The sequence below is a fragment of the Coccidioides immitis genome (assembly GCF_000149335.2).
Source record: "Coccidioides immitis RS genomic scaffold supercont3.1, whole genome shotgun sequence".
Lineage (NCBI taxonomy): Eukaryota > Fungi > Ascomycota > Eurotiomycetes > Onygenales > Onygenaceae > Coccidioides > Coccidioides immitis.
In genome coordinates this window covers 1,068,886-1,086,363 of record NW_004504310.1, presented here as the reverse complement: position 1 = coordinate 1,086,363, position 17,478 = coordinate 1,068,886, and the positions used below count along the sequence as shown (strand labels likewise).

The window sequence follows — 17,478 nt, the reverse complement described above, 5'->3', positions numbered from 1 at the left end:
ACTGGCATCAATGCTTTCTAGCCGGCTAATGCAAAGGTGCGGTCGGACTCCTAGGCTGCAGAAGAATGAGGATAGTATGGTGCGGGTATAAGTAGAAGAGTCGAGTCCAGGGAATCCTAAAATATTAGCCAAAGGCACAAGCTTCATATTGTTGTTTTACTGTCAAGCCATCGCTCACGGACAATCTTCGCAATGGAGACTCCTTATGGGTTTATTTTCCTCTTTGTCTTGTAAGTTGACCTCCTGACTGTTGCAATTTGCTCTCACTGAAATCCAACCCGAAGCGTCTATCGATATGCCCGGCTTGTTGTTAATCAATGGGCGTGTTGGATGCTCGAGCCCATCCACCCCCGACAGGGCCCGAAAATGAGCCGAGAAGATGTGACGGTGGTCATACCCTGTCTGGAAGCCAATCAGGAGTTGGAAACTACTGTTATTTCGATCCTGGCAAGTGCTCCACGAAATATTATACTGGTGACTACCAAGAGGAACTGCCGGCCGTTGGAAGAAATGGTCAACAAGCTCGGACGTCGGTCCGGGAAAACCGAACTCCAAGTTAAGGTTGTCCAGGACCCGAACAAACGAGATCAGATGGCTGCTGGGATAAGGCATGTCAACACCGAGATCACAGTGTTTGCTGATGATGATGTGGAATGGCCTCCTAACCTGCTTCAATGGATAATTGCCCCCTTTGAAGCAAAGGAAAAGATTGGGGCTGTTGTCACCTGCCAGCGTCTTCAGCGTCGCAACCCACGGAATTTGATTCACCGCATCTGGCTTTTCCTTGGAGCTCTATATCTTGAGCGAAGGAACTTCGACTGTGCCGCGACAAACTATATGGATGGGGGTATTCCCTGCATCTCTGGACGAACTGCCGCCTACCGCACTAGCATTGTGAAAGACGAAGGATTCCTAAAAGCTTTCTGTGATGAGACTTGTTGGGGAAAGAAGCTCGGCCCTGATGATGACAATTTCTTGACCCGCTGGATGATTGAGAAGGGATGGGATATCTTCTTTCAAAACCATCCTGACGCTATGGTTCAGACGACACTGGAGGACAACACAAAGTATTTGCTTCAATGCCTGCGCTGGTCCCGAAGCAACTGGAGGAGCAACTTGAAAAGCCTCGTAACATTGAGAACATGGAGGTCAGATTTCACTGACCCAAAGTATTCAGGTCTGATGGAAAAGCTGACCATACAGTAGAAGGCATCCTTACAGCATCTATGCTGTTTTTCTGACAACTCCCTTGCTTCCGCCTGCAGCGCTGATGGATGCCTTGCTCATCTGGCTATGCCATAGAGTGACTGGGTACGATCAAGTGCTGCATTTTCGGTCGCTGGCGTTGCTGCTTGGTTGGATGTTCGTCAGCAAGTTTATCAAGTTCGTGGATTACTATCGACAACACCCTTCTGACATTGTTCTCTTACCGGTTTCTATCCTCTTTGGCTATGTGCATGGGATCATCAAAATATACGCCTTTTTGACACTTCACGTGGTATGACTTGGAAGATTCTTCTATGCTGCGTCTTTGCTGATACAAACTTAGACTACCTGGGGAGGCCGAGAGGTCGACGTTGATGCTCGGCGGAGAAAAGATGACCCGAGCCAAGGAGTCTTAGGCCCCACAATCAAAGGAGGTCACACAACAATATCTCAGTCCCAGCAAGGCCAGGCAGTATGGAGGCACTACATCACCACTTTTCAGGTAGGTCGCCGCTAGCTATTTTCATGATGGAATCACTAACCATATTTCTCTCCAACCTGTAGCTCCTCGCACCTGTTTTTTGGCCCGAAGGCATCTCTCAATGGCTTCACCCCCTCAGCATTGGGGTATGCATCCTGGTGGATCGTGCCCTGAATGTCATGACGCCATTCCAGACTGGCCAGGCTATCCAGGATATGATTAGCCGATCTGATAGTATGTACTTTTACATTGCTAATATTGTAAATTTTCTAGATTACTAACTGAGGCCGCCCAGGACTGTCAGTAGGGGAGATCCTGACTGTGGCCATCCCCTACCTACTTGAACATTTGACTGTGACCCTGAGAATCCAGCGATACTGTTGGTGGACTTTGGAGAAAAACTGGTCCCGAAAAATAAAAGTTATGACGTACAACAAAGTCATGGGCCTTTCGGGCGATTTCCACCTGAGCGAATCGAGTGATCCATTGGACCTAATGTCACGACTTGGTGGACTTGAGAGTCTGGTGTCCAGCATTGCGTTCCCGATGACAGCATTTCTGGATCTGATACTATCTGTACATGCGCTGTATCTTCACTTTGGTATCAGGTTGGCAGTATACTACTCGATAACCGCTGCCACCTACTTATGGTATTCCCAATGGCTCCTCTCTCCGCGGGAAATGCAAAAACACACACTGGAAAACAAACAGCAGGAAAGCCTTATTACACGGGAATCCATCGCAAATTGGCTGATGGTGGCCTCTCACAACAGGTTCTTGCGTAAGCAGGGCCAGGTCTCCAAGGCAGTTGACGCCAGTCTGGAATCCAGCTTACGACAAAAGCTTCTTTCTTTCCGTGCACGTATTATAAAGGACGCCATTATCCTCATTGCAGTGGCTATGGCAGCAGCTAGCCAGCAAGACAGACAGGCTAAGGATCTTGTCATAATATGGACCTTGTGGACTAACTTATCAAACGTCCTCGGGTGTCTAACGGATGGGGCTGATGGACTAAAGCGGATTGGCGTGCAGTTAGAGCCAGTTATTGAGGTTCTAAAGCGGAAACCGGCAGTATTTACTCGAAAAGACGCTCCCATTTTAACCGACGTCAGTGGAGACATCGAATTTAAAAATGTCACTTTCTCCTATGGAGGACAGCCGGTTCTTAACAGTGTCTCATTCCATCTCCATGGTGGTCAAACCACTGCAATTGTTGGGCCATCTGGAAGTGGAAAGTCAACCATCTTGAACCTTCTTCTACGTCTCTTCGACCCACAGTCAGGCTCTATCTCTGTCCAAGGCCACAACATTTCAGAGATTTGTCTGGGAAGCTTTCGGGATAGTGTCGCCGTTGTCCATCAGGATCCGAAATTTTTCACTGGCAGTGTTCGGCAGAACATCGCATTTATCAAGGATGACGTGGATGATCATGAGATAGAGGCTGCCTGCAAAGCAGCAGAAATCTATGATTATTTAATACGGCGCAAAGGGCGTTTTGACACAAACATCCAGGAAATGTCAGGAGGGCAGCGGCAACGCATTGCGATCGCTCGTGGAGTGGTCCGAGATGCACAAATTTTGTGTTTGGATGAGCCTACCAGTCATCTTGATGGCAACACAGCAGCCAAAATTTGGGGGAACCTTAAGGCACACTTCAACAGGAAAACAGTGGTCATGGTTACGCACCAGCTTCACTTGGCAAAAGATGCACACTGTATCATTGTTATGCAGAACGGCGAAGCTGTCGAGCAAGGGACGCATGCAATGCTCATGGAGCAAAAAGGTTGCTACTACAAGATGTGGAAGTCCACGAAGGAGTAACACCTTTTTCTATACCCAACCCATCAACCGACCAGTCTCCCTTGATTAACAGGTGATGATATTGCGTACCCATACTCAGAGAATGCAAGCAAGGAGGGCGTGCGAGGCAGAGAGCCAAGACAGCGGTTAAGAACGTGGTTACATTTGGGGACTTGAGGACGCTGACAGGGATGAGTGGATGCGGTTCTCCGGTTTGCTCGCGACATTGTGGACTATTATTGGTCAGATTAATTCAGCGTAGTCGTCGCAACCAATCCCTATCAGATTTAGGCAAGGCTCCAGAAAGTCTGCATTTTTAGTCTTACCTAGTAACATTACTTCATACATTCCAGCCATAGACTTGAATATTCCTCTCACAATCGGAGGTATGGGACATCCTGGGGCTCTTGAGTTTATGGGTCCGTTCGCGGGCCGGTCCGGTGTAAACTGGAGCAGATGCAAATTCAAAAGCAAAGTTTATTACTCGGGCTTTTGGTTTCCGACTCCAATTTGAAGGAAGCTCACAACAACAGGTTCAGAAATAGAATAGAAACAGGCATTTGATCAAGTAGATCAGCTCCAAATCTCAATGTGAACCGGGAACAGGCTGTCTCAAAGACAACCCAAAGATTTGCATGGATCTTGACCCTGGGGGCATCAGCCGCACGAGCTGCCGGAATGGTGAAGACTGGCAGGACGATACTGGTTTTGTACAAGGGAGTCTACCCAAGCAGGTCACACATGCCTGTGCAACGTAGGTCTCAGAGGAGGCAATGACGTTTCACATCACTGAAAGTTTACATTTTGCTCAAAATGCCACTGTCACTACTTTATTTCTTTCGGGATCTACACTGAAATCTCACGTACTTAGTCTGCAGATAGGAGCGGGGAATCTGATAGAGTGGAGTAGCAGCAATGTCCAAACAACCAGGCAGCTTAGACCTCCCTGGTAGATTCTTCTCAAGGGCGAGTCTAAGTCGTGAAGGCGTTCTTCGATGGCCAACCGGCGGCAAAATGTCTGTTTCCGTCCTGCTGCTGCTTGCCATTGGTTCTCGAGAAAATGCTGTACGGATGACAAGGAGTGTGTATGAACCACACACCTAACAACCTAATTATCGAAGCAGATCATTAAGAGTGCTGTTTCGGACCACCTGCAGCCAGTAGGGGCTGCATAAGAAATGCGTGCCGTGCTAGATCTTCAGCTAGAAGCCTCTCTTCAGGTAACCATGCGAGCGCCGATCGCAGGAAATGCAAGAACATAGTACGGACATCCCCTTCCAGGCTCCGCTCGCGTATCTCTAAAGATTGCTCTGGGATAGGAATAGATCCTTTCCAGTTTGCTACGGACAACACTTGTTAGCTTGCAAGGTAGTTTGCAATTGCTGGGTTATAATCATACCATTTTCATCCCAGTACTGAAGACACTTGTCGCTTCGTCTTATGAACTCGAGAGGCGGGGGCCCAAGAAGTGACACCATTTCAGCTAGGTGCTGTTCATCATTCAGCAGGCCATCTTTTCTTGCGAAAAAAAGGTTTCCTGTTTCAAGAAGATCCCAGGTCTTGAACAACAAAATTAGTCGCACTTCACAAATATTTGGTAGAGATAATCCCCTTACTGTGAGGCCGACTGCCCAAATATCCACTTTAGAATCCCACTCCATATCCAGGATAACCTCCGGAGCCCTGTAAATCCCTGGCATGACATCACCCTTGTGCTTGTCACCGATGCGTGCTTCACCGAAGTCGCAGAGAACAGGTAATCCCGTGTTTATCAGCATGGGTCGCGAGACATAGATCGTGCGGTCATCAAGAACCTTTCTAGCAGTTGGCTGGTTGGCCTCACCATCTTCAATTTCAGAAAGGGCTGTAAGGTCGGTGATCCCTTGGAGAATGTTATTTGCAGATATATCTAGAAACCTCAGTAATTGGGTCCCAAGCTTGCATTGTATGTACCAGATAAGGAAAACATACCCGTGTGGACAACCTTGGCTTTATGTAAGTAGTCTAGCCCCAAGAGTATCAACTGCATGCTCCTCTGAATCAGGGCCTCAGGCATCTGCTTGTCGGGAAACAAGTCAAGAAATTCTGTGTAGCTCATCCCAAGAGGTTGGTAAAGCAAGCACTGGTGTTGATTCCCAGTTGGGCCCATGATGTTGAAAGAATCAAGTATCATGCGAACAAATGGTGTTCCGGGATGCTCAATGTTGCTTGCCTTGAGATGGTTGCAAATGGCAATCTCATTATTTTGCCGGTTGTGTGAGGTGCATACTTTGAGAGATAGATATCGATGATCCCTGACAGGAAAGTCAGTCATCTTGAAGTCGCAGTACGCGCGCATATTTTGGGAAATACTAACACAAGGTCCCGACAAAGCCAAACTGTGGATGACATACCAAAGCCAAGTTTAGCTACTACTTGGTATCTCTCCACGAAGACCTCACCAATCATAACTGGGTAAAAATCTCCTGGCACATAGGAGGGTAGTTCCTCCTCTTCTACCTTCAGCTTTGGGTCGAGAGCCACAAACCCCGACGAAGGGAATCTGCGTGGAGGTGAGTGAGAGGTCGAAGCCATGGTCCTGACTGCCGCTGGCCAAAAGTGGAGCAGGGAAATGGGCAGCGAGACACGACAGGTGTTTGGGAATGCGAGGAGCCGGGAAGTAATAATACTAGCAGGTAGACGAAAAGAGCCTCCACACATAATTGTAGCCAAATAAGGGTTGGGCCAAAGTACGCCGTAAGGTGATGGGCGGCTACAAAGAACGTGTAGGTGTGGTTTGGAGGAGGTCGGGTTGGGGGAGCGTAGGCTAGGTACTTGGCAAGAGGCTAGTTGTCAGCCAATGGTAAAACTTTCCACTGAGCGTTGGAGGTCAGCCTTGGCATGTGCCAAGTCCCCTCCCTAATCCGGCCTAGCACGATCAATCCCCAGACTTCCCACACCTCTTTCCACCCCTTGACCTCTCAACCAAAACCCCTTGTTGCTTCTTTCCTCGCGACCAATGAAAAGCTTTTCGAATCAAGCCCTCTGCCTCGCAGCGTTGGCTCTGCATGAACTTCTCACCAACAGAAACTTGAGGTTCTTGAAACACAAGCTGCATACTCCTAGTATCCCCCGCAATCTACGCGCCGGCCTCCAACAGCATATCCAAATTTAGGCGCTCTCCAGCTTCTTGGTGCCAATGGAAAGTGTTTGAATGTCTGCCTAAATGCAAAGCTCCAGAAATGGAAGCACTGAGTGGCAACAGCATGATACCCCAAATATATCCAGTTTCTCTTCTCCAATGAAAGGTTGTTCAGATCCTGTGTGATGCACATGCTGAAACAACTGAAGGGCCATTCAGTGGACAAGAATAGCCGCCCCCTGGTGCCGTCTGCTGTCAAATGGGGGATAAAAAGCACCAACTTTTCTCTACAATCCTTTTTTCTTTCCCCAACATCATGACCAACAATCTGTTTGTTCCATCAACAATCTTTTGAAGTAACATAACGTTTCTGCTCCTCTTCCCCCAACCAAACCTAACACGCCTTCAAAACGATGTTTACCCCTACCAAGGCCTTGCAAATGGTGTACAAAGGGATCTCCCTCGAGACACTCGGCTTAGAGGCAGGACCCGAGTTCATGAAGACGGTCAACATTGCGAGTGGGAGCATTGAAAAGAAGGTAGGGCTCACGAGGTAATCCCATAATGATGATGATGCTGACGAGGCTTCGCAGTATCCTCGAGTTGCTTATGCGCAGATCCAGTAAGAAACACTTGTCACCCCATATCTAATACGTCCTAATACAAGTATCCAAAGGGGCACAACGCCGCATACATCGAGCAGAGACAAGTCTGATAAACAGAAAGTCGTCACTGTCGGATACCACACCAGTTCTGGCACAAGGCTCCTCTCGATTCATGCCCATAACGACAGAACCTGGAAAGAGTTCTTCTCCCGACATGGAAAAACGGAAGCCGCAATCTCGGCAAGCTTGCAGAAGTCATCGGACGCGGAGGCATCCAATGCAGAAGAGCCGAAGAAATAAACTGCGGACCAGCACACATTGGTTAAATGGGGATCCTTATCCAGCCAACTATGCATTCAATATGACCTGCTGTTAGTTGTTTACTTTTCCTTCCTTCACGAGTCTAGGCCTTTGTGTGCTTGCATTGTATTGATGTGGTTTGCTGGTTTCAAGTGCTTCTTTCCATCTCCCTAGTTTCATTATCAGGCTTGTTTATAATCTCCACATTATATAGGGAGCATGTGCATCTCAGTAGGGTATCCTAGGCTTGACTGAAACTCGATTTAACTCCCATGTTCAGCACTATCACTTGGTTAGCTTTTGAATGCGAATGTCTATCATTCTCACTTTTGTCCAATTCGTTTCAATCCATCATGGAAACAGCAATCATAATACTAGACTGCACAATACGCACGGGCTTAATTGGGTATCAAGTAGTTACAATTTCTTCTCCTGGACAGGACCGGTGGTCGTCTCCAGCTCATCAAATGCCCTCGAGATGGTAGATCCCGGGCCGGTCAGTGGTTGGCAGGTCTCATGACAGGTGCCAATGGAACCGAACCTGTTGTCACCGCCGCACGTGTTCTATGCTTAGTCATTACATCCTCCGCATCCACTGCATCCACCGCGTGCATCAGCATCATCGCTTCCAAAGCTTCCCCTCCAGTCAGTAAAGTGTAGACCAGAAAAAAAAATTATGCTCTCATGTTTGGCTATTGGTGATATCTATGTATGTGCTGGTTTGAGAACACGTAGATAACAAACTTGAATACCACCTGCCTCACCCATTACTACCATTGCTCGTATAATGGGAATGAAGCTTCTAAGGTTGCATGCATCATCTCATTCTGGAAGTGCACCCCATGGAGTTGGCCATACAATCGTAGTTTTCGAATCGGGAGATGGTCACGTAGGGCCAGCAGGGCATTGATTTTCTGATCCTCTTCGTCACTAGCGGGGTCGTAGCGGACCTGAGGGGTGTTTGCAAGTTCATCCAGTTCGGCGAGGACGTCGGCAGGGATCACCAAAAAATCTCCACTGGTTGTAGCATTTGAGCCATCGCCTTCACTTGTAATGACGTTGTTACTTTCATCATCTAGTTCGTAGGCCACCATCGCGTCGTTTACTGCCGCCAAGCAGAAGTTGATGAACTTGAGATGCAGAGTCTGGCGCTCCATCAAGCTCCGGTCATGGAGAATCCCATGGTTCTTCATGTATGTTTCCATCACTTCGTCATAAGTGAAGTTGTATTCCCGTTCTCGGCAGTAGGGGCATGCAGTAATCGGAGTCTCATTGGAATTATAGTCCACACTGATGAGATGGCCCCACAGACACTCAAGGCAGAAGGTATGGTTGCATGCATCACCCCAGCGAAAAGGAAGGTAGAAGGGTCGCAAGCAAATTGAACAATCCGTTGACTCCATAGCTTAGAATAATCACTCAGGTTAGCTGTAGGCCATATAACTCTGGATGGCTTCTTGTTTACCTGTTGCGTATTCTGGGGCAGATACAGTGCAGCTGAATGGCATAGGGAGTAAAAAACTGAGAGGAATTGCAAGTCTGGTTAGCACTAAGCAGCGTACTCACGTATAGGCTAGCAGAGGGAAAGAAACTTACTAGTTACACAAAGCAAAGATCGAGGAAGAAGATGAGGTGCTGGGCAGCAGCGGAAGTGTAACAGTCCAAAAGTGGCATCAACAACAGCAACACTTCAGCAAACGTGGCAGCCTCTAAGCCTTGAGGTGTTGACACTCAAACACAGATCCGGATAGCAATTCCCTGCATACAGTCTCTTTGGTTTGTGTCTTTTCCCGAACTCGGAACCATTGCCTGGGGTGTGGATGTCGCTCGAAATCATCATGGAAGCTGCCCTTTGAATAGTCAATAGTGCACCGGCGTCGTTCTCATCGGTGCAAACCCAAATTGCTGAGTGCCTTCATGAAATCCACACCATCGAGATAGTAAAGCCGCTGGTGGTTGGCAGGTCTCGCGACAGGTGCCAATGGAACCTGCTGCCCCCGCACGTGCCAATGGAACCTGTTGTCACCGCCACACCTTTTGTGATTAGTCATTACATGGTTCGAGCTCCAGGTTGACCATCTCCATGGTGCGCAACCATTCTGCCTTTGCACTCTGAAGCTAGTTTTCTCGCGACCTAGTTCAGTGGATGAATTAAATTTGTTTATACATCAGTCCCAGCCTCATTTAAAATCGTTTTCTCTACCGGCACCTGCAACGCTCCACAATAAGTCTAGCCTCGGGCAAGGAGTTTTTGCGAGACAAGAGACAGAGAACAACTTCTTTACCCCTCAGCTTCTATCTCTTGCAATATTATACTTCTTCAGTTAGCCACGCGACACTTCTTCATGGCCATGCCTGCGTCCATCCACGCTCCCTCCATCCACGCTCCCTCCCCATTCCGAGTCGATGACAGCAGCAATGAGGATACGGATGACCCGACTATTCCTAGCGAGCTCAGGGAATTCCAGGCGAGTCTTCTTGCTCAGCCCGATGATACCATAAGATTTCAGCAATGTGTCGCGAAGCGGGACGAACTCTTGGCAAGACATGATGGGATCGAAGTCCTGATTGCGGATTATGATAAGGTGATGTCTTCTGGGTGCAAGCTCTATAAACAGCAGAGAGAATCGCGCCAGCAGGAGGCTAGAAGCAGTACGACTACGGATGAGGAAATTGAGCAATGGGACCGGTTCATTGGTGTTGCGAGGGACGGTTTGAAAATAAAAAGGACTCAACTTAACGCGCTCAAACAAGTCAGCAGATGCTGGGGTCAAGATGTACTTCAGTATTATGGGTGGCCCTCACTTGGTGTGAGGTTTTGCAAACTCCTAGCAACTGCTGCAAATCAAATTGCTTCATGGGAGGAAGCATGCATTAAGCTTAATAGGCTGATGCTCAGGAGAACTCGAATTCCTGGAAGGCGCCCAATTAGAAAGGCGAAAAATCCTATCTCTCAGATTGATTTGGAGAATCTGAAGAAGTGGACGCATAGGAACCCATATATCAAAGACAACGACCCGGAGAGAGAACCACTTCCATTTCAACAGCTAGGTATTGACGAGTTACCTGATGGCTATGGTCTGGACAAGTTTGGTTTATTTGTTCTGGGGGACTTTGCTGCAGCTCCGAACTCTGATGAACAGAGCCCCGAGAGTGAATCAAGAGAGGTTGGATCAGAAAATAACCCCGCCCATTCTGTGAACGGATCTTCCCAACCGCGCGAAACAGACCAAACGAACAATCCCGAGAACGAAACCCCCAATCCCGCGAATGAATCTGATGAGTCGAAGAATGAAAATCCTCATTCTGTGAATCAGGCTTCTCCACGACATGAATCCGACCAAGAGAGTGAGTCTGGGAATGAAGGTGATAATCTGGAGAGTGAATCCGACCGAGAGAGTGTCTCCGGAAATGAAGACAGCCACAATACCGAAATCAATGACCGGGAATCCAACCAAAAGAGTGAAACAAGACTCCGTCACCGGCTTCCAAAGGTTTACAAAGAGACACCAAAGCGCATGCGGCGCCAGGGAAGGCGTCGTTGCTGTTCAACTCTACCATCTCACATTCGGTCTATGCTGGATGATCTACCTAAGATGCATACGGACGGCAAGGGCTTCCTTAGACAGTTAATGCCTTACAGGAACTCTTTGTGTTATCAGCACCTTAGGAAGTTCACTAGTATTACCACAAGGATTGCCCTAGACGATGAAAGAAGCGATACTTGGAGAGAAGATACAAGTGAAGTCGTTCCTTCCTCACAAAGACCAACTTTGACCCGACGGCTGTCTGCACCAGACCTACATTACAGGGCAGCCAAGAGAATGCGTTTCGATGACCAGAATTCCCCCGTCCGTACTATGAATCGTGGGTATGAGCGACCACATGACCCAGTTCGCGATGAGAGATTTATGAAACAAGTCCTTGAAGAAATTGTGGGGAGGCTTCCACAGGAGGCTGAAGACTCGCATGGGGGAATTACGAATAGGTTGATTCATAGACTCTTGACCCGGAGCAAGACTGCTGATGATGGTATTGATGCACATTTTTGGTCTGGAAAACGTGCAGCGGCGGAAGTCGAGTCTGGGAATGTCAATATTCCAATCATTGTGGAATCTCAGCAGCCTTTTCAGTGGAGTGGCTCAGATCGCCCCATATTGCAGCTTTTCCAGCGCATGGGAGGCTTTCATCGTGAAGTGTCGGTGCAGATCCCATCCCGTGATGGTGAACTCGAGTCCTTTGAAAGTCGCACTCTTCATGAAGTCCGCGAACGATTTCTCAAAAATGAAGTAGCTGAAGATCCCTGGAATGTCCTCGATCTACACAATCCGATCCCATCAACCCTCCCAACCTTCCTAATGGGGGAAAATTGCCAACTTTTGTCACGAGTGCGTGATGTAGTTTTGATGGGAAATAGTGCTGAGAGGCCTGTGGCAGCCATTGACACCTGGAATGAGTGGAAAAATGTTCTTGAATGGGCCCTTCTCTGTGAAGGAGGCCACAACACAGCACCTCATATGGACAGCCATGGATTTTCTACGTGGTTAACAGTCCAAGAGGGACAGGTTGGTTTTGGCTGGATGTCGCGCCCAACAAAGGATGAACTAGATGCTTGGATAGGGGATCCCCAAGGTTATTTGGGCGGGCAATGGAGATATGTTGTTCTGCAACCTGGACAAACTATCTTTTTCACTTCTGCGACGATCCATTATGTCTTCCGTATCTCGAAGGGCCAGACATTGATGGTTGGTGGGCATATCCTTCAGTGGTCGGATATTGGTCGATGGATGGAAACCATGATTGCTCAAACGAAGAATCCAGATACCACCAATGAGGACATGGACTTTACTGCTGGGAAGTATGTCAAGGCGGTTGCAGATCTTATCCATGACCGGGACAGGAGCATTGGTGATTTGGACAAAGAAATGGTTAGGAAGTTCTTTGAGAATGTCAAGGTATGTTCCAAGGTCATAACCCAATTACATGACAGCTATTGACTTTTCTCAGGCTTTTCAGAGGATGAGGCAATCCGGTTCTCGCAAGAAGCACGGGCATCGGCACGGACAATAAGAAAGCCAGAAAGCCCAGTCAATAATACACGTGATGTTGCACCGGGATAAACCATTGGAAATACACGGCTAAGAGGCCCTCCGAGGATTCTGTGAGGCGGACAAGGACAGGTGGAGCTCATTGTGAAGTAGTTTGTGGCCGTGGAAACTATCCAGCTGCGGAGAGGGCGCTGTATTGTGGATGTAGAACACACTTTTGTCGAATAAGTATTGATTGAGAGCTGGTCCATTCTAACTTGTCAAGACATTGTTGCCTGATCCATTTCTTCGTCCAAAGCCTTTTTTAAAGTCGGCCCTGGAGCAATCTTAGTCATATGGCCACCAATTAACTAGTTGCCCACAATATGACCCAAACAAAAATAAAATTTGAATAAAAAATAGGTGGTTTTCATGTGCTTGAAGTTAGCCTCTCGGAGCAGAAATCGATCTTGCAAGTTGGATTCTGTTCATATGCATATTATTATGATGTCTGCCTATAAAATTACCAATTCCCTTTAATATGACCGAAGGAAAAATCAATTTTGGATAGAAACCACTCAAAGTCCGCCGCCTCCGCCGCGGGGGAGAAAAAAGGGGGGTTGGTTGAGCAGATAACGAACTTGCAGGCTGGATTCCAATCCTATCCATATTTAGATGGCATATAGTTATAGACTGACCAGTTTTCCTCAATATGACTCAAGGAAAAGTTAATTTTGGAATATCATTTAAAGTAAACCTCTTCCCAAGCATACCCTTTGCAATGGTCGGACTCAGTCGACTCATCCACTTCCTTCATTCTTAGATAGGAGATGATGTCCTGTCTCAAGAAATCACAGCAGTACTGTTCACACAACATCTTCTCTTTGAACTCTCACCTTGTGAGCTCACTTTGAAGGGGTGAAACCTGGATAAAAAAGTGTTAGTTTTCTTGCTCTTGAATTTCCCACACCAAAACTGATCTTGCAAGTCAGATTTTGATTCCATCCTTATTATATTTCATTTAACTATAAATAGACCAATTTCCCTCTATATGACCGAAGGAAAAGTGAAATTAGGGTAAAAAGAGATGTGTTTCAGTAACTTGAAGTTAGCCACTCCACACCACTTCGGACCTGGGTCTTCCCACACGAGTTGCAACGAGTTTTGGATCTGGCGTACTCATCCTCACTCCAGATCTGAAGATGGAGAATGTCGCCCTCAGCAGATTTGATTACTCAAAGCCTAGCGAAAATATCCATGAACTCATTGTCAGACTCATTGATTGTGGTTCCAGTGCATTAGCTCTCATTTGACATTTGTTTTTTGTATTGAAAAACTTCTGACCTCTTTGTAGTCACCAAGCCATCTACTGGAGAAGTGATATCAGAGCCCTGAAGTTCACTTTGGGAAACCATGGATTCAGAGTACAGACATTTGTTCTATAATGAAGACTTGTGCTAGGAGAGGCTTACTTGGAACTCAGGTCATCAAATGAGACCGGCCCTTGCATGTCAACATCACTTTTGGCGACCAGTCTGTTGACATCGATCCTGAAAGCCGAGAATGTACACCAGCCGCGCTCTCAGCAGAGCCGGAACTCCATCTCAGATTTGATAGCGACATGAAAGACCCTTCCCAAGGCTGGACCTTCGGTATCAACAGTGCCGCGCGGAAGATGTGCAATGTCCTACTTGGAGTTCACGATGACGTTCGACACAGCGGCAAAAAGATCAGTGCCAAACACTTCCGGATCTATTTCAATTTCGAGTCGGGAATCCTTGTACTACAGAATGAATCACAGCATGGTACTACCGTCCAAGTTAGAGGTGAAGAAGGGCACAAAACAAAGCTAGTTGGGCGCGCGCGCTGGTCGCTAGACGCTGCAAAGGTGACTGAAGTGACTGTGGACGACCTTGAATTCCTCCTCTATCATCCCACTTTAAGTGGTGTACAGAAGCTCCAGCATCAATCAAACTGGCGATTGTTTGCTGAGAAATACAAAACAGCCATTCCTGGACTCGGACAGCTCATTCTCTCCTCTGCGGCAAGCACTAGACCGCCATCCCAACGCATGGGGTTGCGTAATGGATACACCATGTTCGAGGGGATTGGCCGAGGGGAATTTGGAATTGTTCGGAGGGCTGTTCAATACCACAGTGGAGCAATATATGCTGTAAAAGAGTTCTTCAGGGCCAGAGATAAACAAGAGGCTAAAAACCTCTCAGAAATTGCCACCCTTCAGTGCCTTTTGCATGTAAGTGTTCCCAAGATACTGATGTTGTAATCCCACACTAACTCACCTGTGACCAATTTGCAGCCTCACATTGTTGAATTTGTGGATCTGATTGCGGACCAAGCAGGCCTTGCTCTGATCATGGACTTTATGCCACTGGGCAATCTCAGAGACCAACACCGGCGTAAGAACCTCTCGCGCACAGAGTTGAAGACTATTCTCCGACAGGTGCTCACAGCTGTCGCTTATCTGCATGGCGTTAAGCACGTCCATCGGGACATAAAACCAGAGAACATCCTTCTCAAGGGCTGGGATCCTCCGATTGCTAAACTATCTGACTTTGGTCTGACCGCGAGGGATGGGTTCCTCACGACTGAGTGTGGCACAAAGAAATATGCAGCACCAGAGATCTACATTGGTCACTACGACAAAAGTATTGACATTTGGTCAACCGCTGTCACTGCCTTTGACATCACTGATAGACTTCCGGATCCGGAAAACGAGTTCACAGGTGATAATTGGCCTGCAGAGGTTCAACGAAGAGTAACTGCAGCATATAGGGAAACAGGTGATCCTTTCCTTCAGCTGTTAGAAGAGATGCTCCATAAGGACCCCAAATCCAGGCCCTCAGCAGCAGCCTGTTTATCTGACCACCGCCTGGAACCTTCTCCCAAGGACCATGAGTTTGATCTCAACCGACAGGGCTGTGTGGGGCAGAACTTGCCCACTACAGTCTTCAAGCCGACTGCTTTTATCCGTGATAGCTCATTGCCGGCAACCATACAAGGGAGTGAGACTCCCACTGAACGGGATGAGAGCACGAATGATCCTGAGCCTGAGCGAAGGGGTACTTTTCTCCAACCCTACGAGTGCTTGCTTCAGTCGCCTACGCCGCTTCTCCCAGAGGCCTTGCCCTCACTTGATAGCAGCTTTTGGAATCAATTCCAGCTCCCCAGTGGGTTCACAATGAATGAAGACATATCAGGAGCTGGAGGAGAGGCTTATCTTCCATCATCCACCTGTGGGCCGCCCACAAGAAGAACACGTCGGAAGTCTTCTGCCACTTGTAACATACACACAGCTGGGACCCGAGGACTCGGAGTAATTCAGCTCGAAATGTGGGTTAACCATGATGCTAATAAGAACCCTTCCAGGGCTATCAATCTTACCAAGATATGCTGGGCTCTTCAGTTCTCAAGAGATGTGATGAGATCCTATTTGAAGAGTACAAAGGAGACGTTTTATGTCATGCCTGGTGGCCGGAGACATGGAGAGAAGCATATTTTGCGAGGCACATATGTTAGCTTGCCCTGTGCTATCGCATTCATTAAACGATATAGGCCTGAGTTGAAGGAGCTCCAGGGTGATCTTGAACGCCTGGAGGAGAAACAGTGAATGCCTATGAGCTCCTAGTGATCAACTATTTTTCCTGTATTAATGCAGTCGTTCTAGACCTTAGCCTCTTCATAATGAGTTCTGAGATTTTTGGGATTGTAATTTTGCAAGGACGATTTTCAGACTATTATTGTGTTTCGGAGATTTGTCCTATTGGAGGGAAATAACACTGTTGATGGCGATTCATGTGTTGCACGCCTTGACAGCGTCAGCATGCCCATGGATATTAGGAACATGCAGCTAGGGCTGAGGGATGAAAAAGCAATGGGCTAGTCAATATTGCTTTGGAGGAACTGCAATTTGGAGTCTCGATCAATACTCAGGGTCGAATTGTGGCCATTGCCCAGGGAGCGTAATGCTTCAAATGAAGAAATGTGGCTGCCTCAAGGAGGATATAAAACTCCAGCTTTGAGTGAAGAAATGTGGTGCCCGATAGTTGCCCTGGGGGATATCAAAGTTTATGGCTGTGAGTGAAGAAAGGTGGCTATTCTTGGGGCGCAGATTTGCCTCAGGGGCGACAATTGAAAATTGATGGCCCACTGGAAATGTGGTACCCTTAGGGCAAAAAGCTTGTCCTGGGGCGGCAAGCTGCCTTGGGACAGTTGAAATTGAGAGAGAAGGTAAGTGGCTGCACTAGGGCGACAACCTGCCCTGGGGAGAGTCGGAATATATGGCCGCGCGGTGGCTATCCCCAGGGCGAAAAGTTGCCTCAGGGGTTATTGAAGAAGAGCGCCATTGTTGCTGAAATTGTGGCCTGCCTCAGTCGATTCAGAATCCTAGGGCCGAAAATGCCTCAGGGTAGAAATGCCCCAAGGAGAGCTGTCTTTGTTGCTGAAATTGTGGCCTGCCTCAGTCAATTCAAGAATTCTGGGGCTAAAAATGCCCCAGGGACTGAAATGCCTTGAGCGCATGCTTGCCCTGAGGGGAACGGCCTTGGCTGGAAACAAGTGGCTTGCCTCAGTAGTATCCTCTGCCCTACGGAATCGGGCAACGCATGGCTTTCAGCTGGAAATACGTGGTCTGCCCCAGTAGTATCCTCTGCCCCACGGAATCAGACATTTTTGAACGGAGTATGTTTTTCCGAGCCTTTGCCCTGGGGAGCTGTGACAGTCAGGGGTTTTGGTATGAAATAGGTGGTTTGCCCCCGGGGGAGTTGGGAATCATGACCTTTGGCTTGAAATGCATGGCCTGGAATATTTTGCCCTGGAGAGCTGGGAAAGCTGTGGCTTTTGACATGAAAAGGTGGTTGCCCCAGGGGAGCCTGATAATTGTGGGCTTTGCTTGGAAATATGTTGCTTCAAAGCTTTGCC

The 17,478-nt window shown here is 47.8% G+C and overlaps 6 protein-coding genes across 6 annotated transcripts; 4 read left to right on the top strand and 2 right to left on the bottom strand.

Moving 5' to 3' along the window:
* Positions 1 to 192: 192 nt before the first annotated feature.
* Positions 193 to 3,833, top strand: CIMG_02738 (polysaccharide synthase Cps1; the record flags this gene model as incomplete). Its single annotated transcript, XM_001248966.2, has 6 exons — positions 193 to 230; positions 285 to 1,148; positions 1,207 to 1,498; positions 1,550 to 1,708; positions 1,771 to 1,921; positions 1,983 to 3,833. The coding sequence occupies 6 exons, from the start codon at positions 193 to 195 to the stop codon at positions 3,506 to 3,508; spliced, it is 3,030 nt and encodes a 1,009-aa protein (XP_001248967.2). The 3' UTR covers positions 3,509 to 3,833.
* Positions 3,834 to 4,266: 433 nt separating this feature from the next.
* On the bottom strand, positions 4,267 to 6,228 carry CIMG_02739 (CMGC/SRPK protein kinase). Its single transcript, XM_001248967.2, has 5 exons — positions 5,844 to 6,228; positions 5,459 to 5,781; positions 5,104 to 5,396; positions 4,887 to 5,046; positions 4,267 to 4,827 (listed from the first exon to the last, which is right to left on the bottom strand). The coding sequence occupies exons 1-5, from the start codon at positions 6,185 to 6,187 to the stop codon at positions 4,616 to 4,618; spliced, it is 1,332 nt and encodes a 443-aa protein (XP_001248968.2). The 5' UTR covers positions 6,188 to 6,228; the 3' UTR covers positions 4,267 to 4,615.
* A 223-nt stretch (positions 6,229 to 6,451) lies between these two features.
* On the top strand, positions 6,452 to 7,839 carry CIMG_02740 (uncharacterized protein). Its single transcript, XM_001248968.2, has 3 exons — positions 6,452 to 7,147; positions 7,202 to 7,230; positions 7,285 to 7,839. Exons 1-3 carry the CDS (start codon positions 7,022 to 7,024, stop codon positions 7,511 to 7,513), a joined length of 384 nt encoding a protein of 127 aa, XP_001248969.1. The 5' UTR covers positions 6,452 to 7,021; the 3' UTR covers positions 7,514 to 7,839.
* Positions 7,840 to 8,174: 335 nt separating this feature from the next.
* On the bottom strand, positions 8,175 to 9,450 carry CIMG_02741 (uncharacterized protein). The gene is made up of 3 exons (XM_001248969.2): positions 9,110 to 9,450; positions 8,979 to 9,034; positions 8,175 to 8,918 (listed from the first exon to the last, which is right to left on the bottom strand). Exons 2-3 carry the CDS (start codon positions 9,019 to 9,021, stop codon positions 8,284 to 8,286), a joined length of 678 nt encoding a protein of 225 aa, XP_001248970.2. The 5' UTR covers positions 9,022 to 9,034; positions 9,110 to 9,450; the 3' UTR covers positions 8,175 to 8,283.
* Positions 9,451 to 9,864: 414 nt separating this feature from the next.
* Positions 9,865 to 12,583, top strand: CIMG_02742 (uncharacterized protein; the record flags this gene model as incomplete). The annotated part of the gene is made up of 2 exons (XM_001248970.1): positions 9,865 to 12,468; positions 12,521 to 12,583. The coding sequence occupies 2 exons, from the start codon at positions 9,865 to 9,867 to the stop codon at positions 12,581 to 12,583; spliced, it is 2,667 nt and encodes an 888-aa protein (XP_001248971.1).
* Positions 12,584 to 13,399: 816 nt separating this feature from the next.
* On the top strand, positions 13,400 to 16,278 carry CIMG_02743 (CAMK protein kinase). The gene is made up of 3 exons (XM_001248971.2): positions 13,400 to 13,479; positions 13,533 to 14,794; positions 14,858 to 16,278. Exons 2-3 carry the CDS (start codon positions 14,162 to 14,164, stop codon positions 16,166 to 16,168), a joined length of 1,944 nt encoding a protein of 647 aa, XP_001248972.1. The 5' UTR covers positions 13,400 to 13,479; positions 13,533 to 14,161; the 3' UTR covers positions 16,169 to 16,278.
* Positions 16,279 to 17,478: the final 1,200 nt, after the last annotated feature.